At 38.3% G+C, this 13,725-nt stretch overlaps 1 protein-coding gene across 1 annotated transcript in view; it reads left to right on the forward strand.

Moving 5' to 3' along the window:
* Window positions 1-13,725, forward strand: part of LOC127382866 (1-phosphatidylinositol 4,5-bisphosphate phosphodiesterase beta-4-like) — a 290,239-nt gene that overhangs the window by 197,866 nt on the left and 78,648 nt on the right. The window contains 5 exon segments of the mRNA XM_051615011.1: window positions 3,829-3,909; window positions 4,210-4,269; window positions 5,433-5,526; window positions 5,529-5,575; window positions 13,358-13,437. Coding sequence (XP_051470971.1) covers window positions 3,829-3,909; window positions 4,210-4,269; window positions 5,433-5,526; window positions 5,529-5,575; window positions 13,358-13,437 — 362 coding nt within the window.

The raw sequence follows: 13,725 nt of genomic DNA on the forward strand, positions 1-13,725 counted from the left end.
AAATGTATCATTTGAGATCTGGAGTGTTTTTATCTCCTTTAGAAAATCAACCTGTATTCTATCTAAAATATGTTTACTATGATGCTGCTTTCAGCTGTGCTTTAATCCAAATCTATTAAAGTAATGCAAAACAGGACATTTTACACGCGCAGCTGAAATAAAATGCTGAGAAATTTACCTTATATTCAGTGTTGATATGTCTGTGAGAATAATTTTATCAGAGTCTATTTTTAATCTTGCTTGGACAGGAAATCTCTAAAAGTTGAAGGTATCTCATAAGTGCCTTCAGGGATATTAGTATTTTCCTGTTAGCTTTCGAAATATAAGTGAATGTATTTTTTTTATCATGACAACTGCCAAGATAGGAGTAGTTGTTTTACCCTGCTTTTTAGTTTTGGGGACAGGTAAACTAAGAAGGTACTAATGGGCATTGAATTCCTTAGGAAGGAGGTTCATAAAAGCTTTCTTTTTCTTCAGTAAATACTGTTCTGTAAACAGCCTGTGAGGATCCAAGTGAGGGGTTATGGCGAAGCAGAGAATGGGCAATACAAAAACTAGTTTTAAGTGATCAGATTTTTGTGTGAGATCAAGAATGCTCTGTGAGGCACCTGGGTCCTTGATGTAGTGATAGGAAAAAAGAGACATCTCAGAAAGTAATACTTCTGCGCTGTAGGTCACGTACCCAGCAGGCACCTGTGGGATACTCAATAATGCTGGGCAAGCACACAGTGAGCTGGCAGCACCAGAAGTCTTGCTCCTTGCAGTTAAATTTTCTGCCTTCCAGAGCACTGTAGATGGGGTCCCACTTGGCACTTGTGGGGCAACGTGTTGTTTGGCCATCCACATGATACTAACTGCATTGCATGCTGCAAGTTTTGCTGCAGTTTACTCTGGGTTTGTTATGTTACAGTTGGAAGCCTGGTTTGTTTTCTTCGAGGGGACTCTTCTGGAAACACTACCTAACTTAGTAACTAATTGTATATTTTATCTGCAATTTTACAGGAATCATCAAAGGCTATAAAAAGCGAAAACAAAACAGTGACTCAGAAGTTAAGATCTGTAGCCTGTAAACAGTGAGCGCTTGATGTGGCTGTTTGATATTATCAGATTTATTATATACATAGGCTATTATTTAACTGTGTTGTGGTAGTAACTAGATAGCCTAACCAACAGAGACCATTGTTTTAGAAATGCTATGCAAACATGGCATGGTCTGATTCTTTCAAGAAAAATGTTTCACAACTAGCCTTCTAATTTTCATGGAAATTGTGTGCTTAATTCCCCACCCAAACAGAAGTCATGTTGGGGAAAAGGGACATGGTAAGTGAACTAATGGTGTACAGCAAGTCAGTGCAGAACTGGGGCTCAGGAATCCTGGTGCAGAGTCTGGGTGACTAAACAGCTTTCATACAGCATGAGAGGTGTTTCATGTGCCCAAATTGCACTGAGTGGCTAGAAAAATCTGAATCATTGTCATGTGGAGCAGTGCCTTGATCCACCTTTTGAGACAGATGAGTCCCTTAACCAGAGTAATTACAAATTAAAAAATATATTTTGAGCTAAACATTATAATTTTTGACTGCTGAAAAATCTGAGTCTAGAACAGGCATATACCAGCAGAATATGGGAAATAAAAACCAGACATGTTTAGGAATAATGGAATCATAGAGTCACAGAGTGGCTTGAGTTGGAAGGGACCTTAAAAGTCACGCAGTTCCAACTTCCTGCCATGGGCAGGGACACCTACCACTAGACGAGGTTGCACCAAGCCCCATCAGCCTGGCCTTGATCACTACCAGGGATGAAGTGGCCACAGTTGCCTTTGGCAACCTCTCTCACCACCCTCACAGCAAAGAATTTATTTCTAATGTCTAACCTAAATCTACCCTCTTGCAGTTTAATATTACCAGTCATGTTACATCTACATGGTCTGATAGTAGGTGCTTTTTTTACTATAGAAGAAGACAAATTGCCAAAAAAGTAATTTGATTGATAGAGTCAAGGCCAGAGTGGCACATCAACATGGATGCAGTTTACATAAACACTTTTGTGAAAATATTTTTGGTTTATCAAGAGCATTTCAATAGATGGGGACACATTAAATGACAAAAAGATTGCCTGCCTTTTATTGTGTGGGTAACCTTTCTGAGAAACTCAAGAGACAGTAATTTTGATTGGTATCTAGCTGCATTTTTATGTGAAACAAGACTCCATGAGCCATAAAACTAGTAAATCTGAGGTGTCAGGCAACAGTAGGCTTCATGAGGGACGAGTGCTAGAGTGAAGGCAGGAAAATAAAAGTCATGGTGGAGAAAGATGGGCAGAGCAGTGCATACTGGAAATTCATGCATAGTGGTGTTGGATCAGACTCACCTGCAGCAACTTTATACTTTCTATCTCAGCTTCTCTGACTGTAAAATTAACATAGCTGTTTGCTACTTAGATGGAAAACTGCAGCGTATCAGTCCTTAAAACCTGTAAATCTTTTTTGAGGACCTAAAATATTGTCCAGAAGTGGTAGACACCATTCAATAATTAATGTGTCCAGGGAAAAGGAGCAATTACCACAAACACAGCATATCTCCTTTGGCTGTGCCCATCTAGGAGGGCTCAATGACATTTCTCAGCAGTGGATTCAGGAACTTGCTTGACTTCATGCCCAGCATCAAGTGAGGATAAGACCTGACTGGAATGTGACCTATCCTTAGCTCACCTGATAGACTCTTGTTCCACGGCAGAGGCCAAAAAGTCTCCTGTGGCTGCCCCATGATTTCCTGCATTCCAGGTTGGGCTGGGTGCTGCCTCAGAGTGACTCAGTCCTGGCTAGACTTACTGACATAAAAGCATGCTCCATGGATTGAGAACATTAGAGTTTTCACTTGGTTTTGTTACCTTAATTCAAATTGTCCTTTATGCAAGGCCTTTTGCTCTGGAAACAGCTGTGTAAATTGATGTGCTTGTTGCCCTTGCTATATGCACAAGAGAGGATGTGACATTTTAGATAGGTACCTCAGTCTTTAACACAGAACAAAGGACTGGCCTCTGAAACAGTAAGCAGAGCTGCGGCCTGCACACAGGCTTGTTGCTTTTCAATTAAGGAAGCCAGGAAGTCCTGGATCCTTTTTTTTCTTTGAAAAGTGATTGATTCTGCACAGTGTTATCCTGCAATTTGGCTTAATTTATGATGCATTAATTGAAGCTGGAGGTGTGTGGAGGAAATTTCTTTTTTAATTCAGCTAATGGGATTTTTTGCCTTGTCTAGTCTCTTTGATATGCCATTCTTTCTTGATTTATCTGTAAATCAGTATCCTTTAAACCCTGCTTGCCAGATACTCTGGCTACAAAATGCTCATGACATACATACTGTCATAGTCTAACAGAAAAGTGCTTCCCAGTTTCTGAATGTTAACATGAATTGTAGTCATTTACCCTGAAGGTAGTATTGGCAAATTACATGTTTTTAATCTTTATTCTGTTTGAAGCATTTAATTTTCAATAATTTTTTTGAAGTTCCATTTCAATAAGGTGTTTTTTTTTCTTAAGGTAAGAATCACTGCTTTTGTTAAACAAAACTGATCTTCGTAATTGTAAAGAAGTAGGAAAATATTGTGAATCCCAATGTCTTAAATTGCAGCAAAAAGACAAATAATTAAAACCCAGCATTTTTTAAAAGCCTGCTTCCCTTATTTCTGATTGCTTTGGGAATAGCACATTCTGCAGGAAAGTATTTGGGGAGAAATGTTACAGTCTCTAATTTTTGAACAGTAAATAAGTTTATAACATCTGTCAAACTGACTAAATTGATGGTCTGTATTTTCTTTTCTACAGGAATCTTTTGTCTTTGAAAGCAACTGCCTTTTCCGAGTGGATGAATTTGGCTTTTTTCTGAGCTGGAAAAGTGAAGGAAAGGTATATTACAATTATGTCAGGAAAATATATTAAATATTGTTGCACTTGGTTTATGTTCTAGCTAGGTTTTTAAAAACTGAAATACTGTGTTAGTTTATTTGCAAAACTAGCCTTAGTCCTTTCAGAATTGACAGAAATTAAGCATTTAGGAGGGAATTAACTGATATAAAAGGAAAATACACTGTTTAGTGTTAATTAACAGTGTTTGCAAATAAGATTCATTGTTTATTTTTGCTGCAATTCCTAATGGAACCATGTGTCAACAGACGTTTGAACTTGTACGTTTTTTTGCCATTTCAGGAAGGACAAGTATTAGAATGCTCCCTAATCAACAGTGTTCGTTTTGGAGCTGTACCAAAGGTACTCTATGATTAGTTTATACTCTTCATTTAAACAAAGAATATTTAAACTGAAGGTGAAATGGGGGTGAAGTTCCTTTCTTTAAAAAACACCAGCAACACAGCTTTTATTTCACAATCATAGTGTAAAATTTTAGGTTTTAAAGTGAAGTATTTTGGTGTGATTGCAGTGGGAAGGTTCTGTAATCTGGTCTTTATGACATAATACATTGCTTGGCTTTTGGGTTGCAGCAGACATTAAGAGCATGTGTCAGGAGTTTCTAATTACTTTGTAACAGTGATACTTGTTTTAGAGATCTGGAAAAAAAATATTTGGTATTCCAAATTTTGTTCCTATCTGTGTAAAATATAAACAGAAGTACTAGCTTGGAGTTCTGGAGAACCCCAAAACTTTGGAAATTCTTTCAGATGTACTCTTCACAGGGAAAAAGGATTTTCTTAAGTGAATTGTGGGTCTCCCTCCTCCAGATCTTTAGTTTAGAAGATTTTTTGTGAAGCAAGATATAAGTTAGCACCTCTGCATTTACACTTTCATGTGTTAACTGTTTCTGTGTTAAATGCAGATAACCATCTCTTAGTGGTTCTCCTGGGAATCCATAGACTAAATTCTTTCCCCCATAGAGAAGGGGCATGAGAAGTGGTGGTGCAGACTGCTCCGTGCTTCATGTACTGACGAACATGCAAATACACTTCAGACTTCACCGCTGTCTTTACATAAGTTGTTTGCTCTTTATGCCCATTAATTCTGTAGCCCTTGATCCTCAGCAGAGATACCAGCTTGTACTGCGTATCCTTAAGAAGCAGCCAAAAAGTTGCACAGATGATAACTCTATGGATTTAACTAGATTGGAGTAATTTTTCCTTTGTTACCAATCCTTGGAGTGATTAATTTTTGTTTTTTATTATGAAAATATATGTAATTTCTAATTTAATTTTCTAAAATATATTACAAGTACTTAATTTACTTCTGGAGTCTCATGATCATGCTCCTCATTGTTAGAATATATTCATTTTTTAAGGTTTACACACAATAAATAGTTCTAAGTGAAAGCACTCATTTAAGATGACTGACAAAGTATATGGAGATGGAAGTGCCTCTTAATGATAGTGAGTTGCATTACAAAAGTTTTGGGAATGTAACAAGTTATTTATTCTTTTTAACAGGATCCCAAAATACTAACTGCACTTGAGGCTGTTGGAAAATCAGAAAATGAGTTGGAAGGACGGATAGTTTGTGTTTGCAGTGGCACAGATCTGGTGAAATCAGCTTCACTTTCATGGTAGCAGAAAACACAGAAATAGCCAAGGTATTTCACAATTTATCAGTGTTGGGGAGTTAAAAAAAGGAGAGCTCTTCAGCAGTACTTGATTGTTTTTCCTGATTAAGTCAGCCTGCTTGGCTGGTTTACTGTCTGCTGCCCCAGCCTACCGAAGGACAGCAAACATCCATTTGGAGCATTCCGTAACATATTGGTGTGCCATGGTGAAAGGAAATAGTTACTCTGTCAGACTCTGCATTCATGGTGATTTGTCACCGAGATCATTAGATATAGGACTCAGCATTCCCTCAACTGTTTAGTATCACTGCATGATATGTGATGGTTCTGCAGTGCATCTGTAACCCACAGGGATACTGAAGAGAAGTTAAATTACTTTCATTTTTCTGGTGGGTGGAGCTCACCCCACCAAAATTTTGTTCAGCAATAACGCAGTTGTATTGAATGGTTCATATTATTTGAAAAGACAAAAGCAGGAAGGAAAATTCTCTGCAGCTAAGTGGATTCCAGTGTACTGGGGTTATTTTCTGTTTCCCATTGACATGGAACAGTCTTAAGAAAAAAATGGTGTTTTTTTACATGTCATCATTCTTGAGAGCTAAAGATTCAGTTCATAATGCAAGTTCTGTGGCCCTGCCAAGGCCTGATGCTCCATCTGTCTGCTGTAAAGTGCTCTGAGAAACTTGATCCAGAGTACTGGTAGGATGCTCCTACCTTAGATACAGAAATGCAAGGCATTTTAAAAGTACGCATTATTTGTTTTGTGTGGAAAACACTTTGCTTTTCTGATTGTATGTATTTGTGGTGTATGACAATCTCTTTTGCCTGTGAGATAACCACTGAATAATGATCAGGAACACATATCTGCTAAATCCCCTTCTCTAAAACTGAGTATGTTTTTGCTGAATGCAACATCACTAAATCCCTTGGCAGACCTGGTTCATTTTTCACTGCTTTGGATCTGTATCTCTTTGAACACTGGCAGTACTGAGTAAAGGTAAATACTTGTATAACTTTCATAAGTACATGAAATAGATTTTACTGTGTGCATTTTCAGTGGGCTTTCAGGGAAATAACATACCACAGCTATGTTTTGAAAACATGTAAGCAGCAAAGAAAAGGAGATAGTGGCAGCATTCACTTTTATACTTAACCCAACCGTGTCTTTGATTTCTTCTGAAAATAGAAAGTTGGAGTTAAATTTCTTAGCCACCTTAGATCTCAACAAACTGTTCTAGACTCATTGGTTTGTGAGGAGTATGTTGCCCAGTTACACAGACTGCCACAACAGGTGGGTTAATTATATTGTCTAAAAGATTTACTGCTTCATTAACTGCTATGCTTACCCAAAAGGCTGTGTGATACTGCAGTCAGCTGGTGGGTAGGCTCTGAGAGTCCTTCATTTTGGGAGTCTTTCCACTGAAATGTATATCCAGGACTTGTTGACAATGGTGATCCATCTGATCTGGTAAGTTTTAGGCACAAGTGAGACAGTAAAGTAAATCACGCCAAAAACAATGTAGAGTTTTCTAAGTTGCACCTAAAACTCTGCCTTTGCCAGGGATATGAGTATATGGGAAGTCATTTGGCCTGTACTGTATTGGCTTTTTGTTTTTGGTGAGTACATGAACTGGCTACTCCACCTCTGTGCCAAAATAAACTTTTTTAGGAGTTATCTCTCCATAGAGCTTTTCATGCTTAATTCTTCCTGGTTTGCTGATAAGAAGGCTTCTTTATTCTGGGACAGAGTAAGTCTCCTCTAGGATGAGTCTTTACCTGGCATAAAGTAGCTATACAGCTACTAACTGCAGTTTAAAATGGGTCTTGATTTACTCCACCTTAAATAGTAAGCCCCCTTTGTGAAAAGACAGAGGCAAGAATTTGGAGAAGAAAGGGCAATGATTGTAGCTTAAGCAGCACAGGTATGTGTAAGGGATGTATCTGTAGTGATTTCTGCTGTTTTCCCTCCCTGTTGCTATGAGGAAGGCAAGAATTACTTGTAGATCTTTTGTTCCTTCCTCAGATAAACCAAGGATTGGTTAGTACCCTACTGGGATCCTTTAAAACAAGGGAATTTGGTGACAGGTCCAAACACAAAATCCCAGAACCTTTCTGCCTAGAAAGATAGCAAAAAGGTATTCTGCTTCTGTAGATAGTATTTTACAACTGCACAAGAAGTATTGGTTACTTACTGAAAGCTGGGTTATAATGGGACTGAGTAATCACAACAAAGAAGGTTAATGGTTTCTGGCTTCTTCAAGCTTCCCCTAGGAGGAGTGGTATCGGTGGGAAGCAGGTGCTGTCAAGTGGGTAGGACAGGCTGGCGGAGTGTGGGGACAGTCCCTTAGTGGGGAGCTGCTGCCTGCTGTGGGCAGTGGTGGACCCTCTCTCCCCCGAAGGGCTTGTCACAGGCTGACTGTTGTCATCCGTCATAATCTCTGCACTGGGGCAACCCCACACCCCCTGCCTCTTGTGGCAATGTGCTCAGCATGTCTGGCCAAGCCATCACAGAACTGCAAGTGTAACTACTCCAAAAACAAGAGTGTGTTTATTATGTCTCCACTTGTCTCCAAGCTCCAACTCTGGTATTTACATTCTCTCTACTTAGATTTTATTGGTGTTTTCAGCTGAGAAATTGGTTTTCATTTCCACTCTTAAAACAAAACCACCAAGAAATAGGGTGTACTCTTGTTTCTGATTGCAAGCAGCTGTTACAGTCCATTTCTAAAGCAAGTCCACTGTGATAGTAGTGTGTGACTGTAGAAGGTAGAATTTATAATCTGATGTTTGGAATCCTGATAAAATCAGGATATAAATTATTGTGAGATATAATTAAGGCACACACACACCTATTAGGTGTGACCATATGTGTGTATTTTTCCTTTTTATTTCCTGGATGGACTTTCTGTGACCTACTAATCTGATAATCTGCTTTCCTCAATCTAGGACATTTGGAAAGGCCAGTGAGTATTTGGGGGAAAATTTCCTTAGTGCATAAGCAAAGTAGTGCTGCTCTGAGGCCTTCAGTGTATGGCATGTAGGCTGCCTATCCAAAGTTGCCATATGTCCAATAAAGCTGTTGTAGTTCAGCAACCCAAAATCTGGATTTGTTGTCATCTTTGCTCATCCACTTTGGCAATGCATTAAGGAGTATAACTTAAAGGATTAACCTAAGTCAAGTCGGCTCTTTTTACATTCTTTAATATTACTGTGTATCGGGGTTAAGTTTATCCTGACAGTTGTTATTTCCCAAGATACAGCTGTGCTGTTGGGAAGGGCCATCTCTCCAGCTGATAGCTTCCACACTTATGCCAGAAAGTACTGTTCTCACTGCCCTACTGGCAGAGGTCTTTATGTGAACACTCCTAATTCACTTCAAGGAAGAGCTCATGTCGCCTATTTAGGGGTGAAGCTCACACAAGTTTCTAATTTTAATAAACCAGAACTTTCTTACAAGACATCTATGTTGAGAGGGACATCGACTGGTGACAGCACTGCTGGGTGAGGATGAAGTACCAGGGAACCCTGCCAGGCCATGTCTGTCTTGGCAAGAGCTGGGAAACACAGTTCCATTTTCTCTGGGTTTCCTGAACCTTCATGCTGTCAAGCCCTTGACTCTGGCAGCCAATCCCAGGCAGTGAGTACCAAACTCAGAAGACAGTTCCTTCTTGCCTTCTCAGCTTCCCTAATGCTTGAATGGAGTGCAACTGTGGAGAGACTGCACTGGAAAAGTGAAGGTAAAAATCTTGAGAGGTCTGGATGATACTGACGTCATCTGTAAATAAGCCATGGATGACCTTGTCTAGAATTTCATGAGCTGTAGGTCACAGTGGTTTGTAGTCTTTCATAATTTTTGCCCTTTTTAACCCACCTAAATGAGATGTTGATGGCTAAAAGAGAGCTGAGAGGTCAAATTTATCTGTGCACCCTGTGTTTCTTCGATGAACCCCAGCTAATGCGATGTCACTAAGTGCCTCAGGAGCATTTGAGTACTACCTCAAAAGCTGAAAGAGTGCTTCTTCAATCAATTTTTCTTGCACCTTCTCCTCATAGAGATATTTCACAATGTTGGATATCGTTAGAGAAAAACAGTTTGCATATTCCAGCCTTCAAGGTACTTAGGTTTTGTGTCAGCCTAAGGGTCTGTGTTCAAGATGCACTTGTTTTTTATTTTGTTTCTTTCACGGTGATTGTTTTTCTAGGATTAGGTAGCAGGGACCAGATTCCTCTTTTATATGGATCTGGAAGAATTCTTGGTATATAGAGCCATTCAGGAGTTACATTGACAGAGTAAAGGTGGATTCATATTTTGAAAATCTGAAGATATTTATCACTAGCATCAGTGAGAATGAAAGCATATTCTGTATTTATATCAAAATCATTTTGTAACTCTACTTTCTGTAGGACCCGAGTGAAGCATTTCATACCTACCTCATTTCAGAATCTCATCTTGTTATTGGATTTTCCTTCTTTGGAGAGGCAGTGATTTGGAAATGCTGAGTATGGAAGAAGAGAGTTGAGGATCTTTAACTCTGTTAACTTACATAGATTTGCAGGTCTTTTAGCTTCATCTGTAGAATAAGGAGTGCTCTCTTAGCACACAAGCAAGGCTGCTGCTGTGTTCTTCATAGAATGTTAGCTGAGAAAAGTCTGAGCTCTTCTTTAATCCCTCCCACAAGGTCATCAGACAAGTGTACATTGAATCTGGGAGTGGTTTATTGTCAGGAAAGCAATATATTGCCAGCTTGACATTTGTCAATGTGTTCAAGCTTTGAATATTTTGTGAATATCTGTGCAGTGGATCACAGTGCCTTAAAGGTGATTATTACGATATTTGTTATTTGGAGACTGTTCTGGCTAGGAAGGATGTTCTGTGTTGACCAGCTGACAAAGAGTTTGAATGTTTTGCATTGAGCCTGTGTATTAATCTGGGGATATGGAATTTTTTTCATCGCACATCATTTTGCTTCTAATAGTATGTTCACAACCCAGAAGTTGTTCTGTTTTCTTTTTCTTTTCCTAAGCTCTTTTAGTCATAGTTAACTTGGGGCCAGCTGGTAATCGTGGGGAATATCTGATTAAATGCTCCAGAAAGTGCTTCAAACTCCAGCTGAAGTACAAGCAGCCAGATGCTACATTGTATTGCAGCTGTGTGGCACGGAACAGAGAGGAAAACGTGTCTCTCAAAATGCCATGTCTTGCCCATGGGACATTGTGCCAATCTAAAGATGTTTCATAGATGGGCAGAGACTCTTAAGTTACTCCCTTGTGTGGTACCAGCAGAGATGTGAGGCTTTTGTGGTTTATCAGTGTTTGGCTGTAGTTCTGTGCTCTTTTGGTGTAAGAGAATGCAGCTCCTTATTTGGCATCTATATCAGAAAAGAGCATTATTGTTGAAAAAAATGTTAGGGAGTTCACTAAAGTAGGAATCATCAGGAGAATTCCTGCAAGGAAATTACTTGATAAGTGGTTAATGTGTTGATTTTTCTCTATACTTTTTTTTCTAGCAGTGTTCCCTTTTTGGCAGTTGTTCTTGATGGACTGAAGTAGCTTCAGAACTCAGTGCTTTTAAATGTTACATGTTGTTACATCTGGTGTAGTTGAAAACTGTTGCCTTCAAGTTAGAATAGCTCTGTGTATTTATTTTCTATTGAAATGGTGACATTGACAGTACTGCACCAATGTTTCTTTTTAGCAGAACAAGTGGGAGTTTTGAAAGACTGAAGCACATTCACAACATGCATTTTGCATAACTGAATTTTGCAAGGGTTTTTGTGTGCAGTGCATGTGCCATTTTACTTTATGGGTCAGTGTTGAAAGGTTGAGTAGCTTTTAAGGGACTGCAGACTAATCCAGATCGTATGAGAACAATTTTTTGTGTAGGTGTGATGATGTGAGTGAAGCAGTAATGTTACATCTTACTTTGTTTGTTAAACAAACAAACCCAAACAAACAAAACCCAAACCAAACCAAAATCAAGCCACAAAAACCCAAAGCTAAATAGTTGAATGATGTTAGTGAATTTCCACAGTTCTAAGAGACTGAAATAAATGTAGGACTTCTTCAGGCATTTATCCTGAAATTATCACAAGCACTGCTCCTGTATCATCTTAGGCGAGGGAACATTTGTAGGAAAAGATTAATGTTTCCTATGTCTGTCAGTGGCTTCCAGTTTTATTAGTATTAATAAATAATATTATCTCTCCTCACAAACTTTGTTTTATGTATCTAGACAGTACATCCATACTGTGACTGCCAAGCCATTTTATTCATGCAGTTGGGAAAAGAAAAATGAGGGGGCAGACTGTTACTGGTGGGTATTTTTCAAGCACAAAAATACACCAGAGAAAACCCCAAATGCTAGCTTTTCTCATAGGTTAGACTTCTATTTTCAAATTATTCTCATATGTATACTTACTCTATTTTATGTATATTTTATGCAGTGCTTCTTAAAAAGGATAATTTGAAAAGGAATATTTAAAAATTAATAAATGTCTTAATAAATGGCTACTTTTCCTAAAACAAAATAGATTTTTAAGGCAGTCCAATTAACAATTTATTGTTTAAAAAGTAGTTTTTCGTGTGCTTCTAGTGTGTCATGAGTGCAAGGGTCTGCTTAAGTGTGTTTATCTGTTGAATAGACACGTTAGACCTTGTTTCAACCCATAGGGATTTACTGCCTGCAATTTACAATATGCCATTTTCCAAAGACATTAGTATTCCTCCTATATAAATGATGATTTTTTTCATCTGTTTTGCAGATGTACAGCACTCATTCATGAAAACAAAAATACTCATCTACATCTATTTCCAAGTGTCAAATTCTGGATTCTACCCAAGTCAGTTCAAGCTGCATGCACAGAATTTGGCCAGAAGCAAGAAGCTTCTTTGATCATAAGGTTAATGTTAAGCAGCAGACCAAATCCCATCTCAGTTCCACAGTGTAAATTATCTGTTGAGTAATCCTAGCATTACAATGGCATAATTGAAATCAAACTTGGCTTGTAGTGCTGTCATTTTTTTTTCTTCCTCCTATAGCTTTATCCTGCTAGGATTCTTGCTGAAATCAATGAGTGTTTATGCTAGAGCCTAATCCTTAAGCTTCTAATATACAGGACTGCAAAGTCTAGGTACAAGCTATAGTAAAAAAATATGTCCATGAAAAGGAATTACATAAGTAAGTGTTGTAACACTGCTGCTGGCTGAAAGTCATCCCAGTGATTACTGGAATGTTTTGCTTTTAAGGATGAAAGCCAGAAAGCAAGCAAGACTTGAATATGTAACAGGGTGTTAGATGAAATCAGTATCACAGAACAAGTGTTCTGCCTCCCTGTGATTTGCTCTAGCCTATTAATATTTTGTTTAATTCCTTTTCTAAAACTGGACTTGTTAAATATGTCGTCACATATTGTATAATGTTGCTTAATAACTGATGTGGCCAGTCGCAACTGAAAAGGAGGCATATGTTTATACAGGCTATAAATAGAAGGCTTAATAAATCAATCAGTGGACTGCTTGCCTTTGCTGGCAGTAAACTGTTTTAATAGCAGCACTGATGCTACATGTAATACTTGGAAGAATGGAAAGCACAATCACTTTGTTTAGTGAAGGATGAAATAGTACTACGTGAAATGTGGCTGGGCTTTTCCGTGGTATTACAGGCTGTGAAGTGTGCAGGTTTTTTTCCACAACTCAGATTAGTAAGGTTATCCGTAGCTGCAAGGAAGAAGAGCCTTCACCCAAGATAAACTTGCCTACTTTTTCCTCTTCAGTTTTCCTAATTTGGTGTTTCTGACTTGTCATGTTTTTCAGCAATGGGTAGAAGGGCTTGGATCCATCATACATAACTTTAGAGCTAACAATGTCAGTCCAATGACATGTCTCAAGAAACAGTAAGTTAGCTTCTTTCCTTCCCTTTATTTTTCTGCCCTTGTATTTTCCTTCTTGGAATTAAAAAAATAAATAAATTTGGTTTTCATAGTTCAATATCACAAAACAGTGTAATTAAAAAATGATGAGAAATTAGTTTAGGATTTATCTTTCGCTGTGACCAGAAAAGGTCTCAAGTCTGTATCTGTCACCTGCCGAGAAGAAATTACAAAAGAATTTATAACTATTAATTTGATTTACTGATATTGTATGTAAAAAGTATTTACTGGTTTGTTCTTTCAATGATGCAT

The sequence above is a fragment of the Apus apus genome, chromosome 3 (assembly GCF_020740795.1).
Source record: "Apus apus isolate bApuApu2 chromosome 3, bApuApu2.pri.cur, whole genome shotgun sequence".
In the NCBI taxonomy this organism is placed as follows: domain Eukaryota; kingdom Metazoa; phylum Chordata; class Aves; order Apodiformes; family Apodidae; genus Apus; species Apus apus.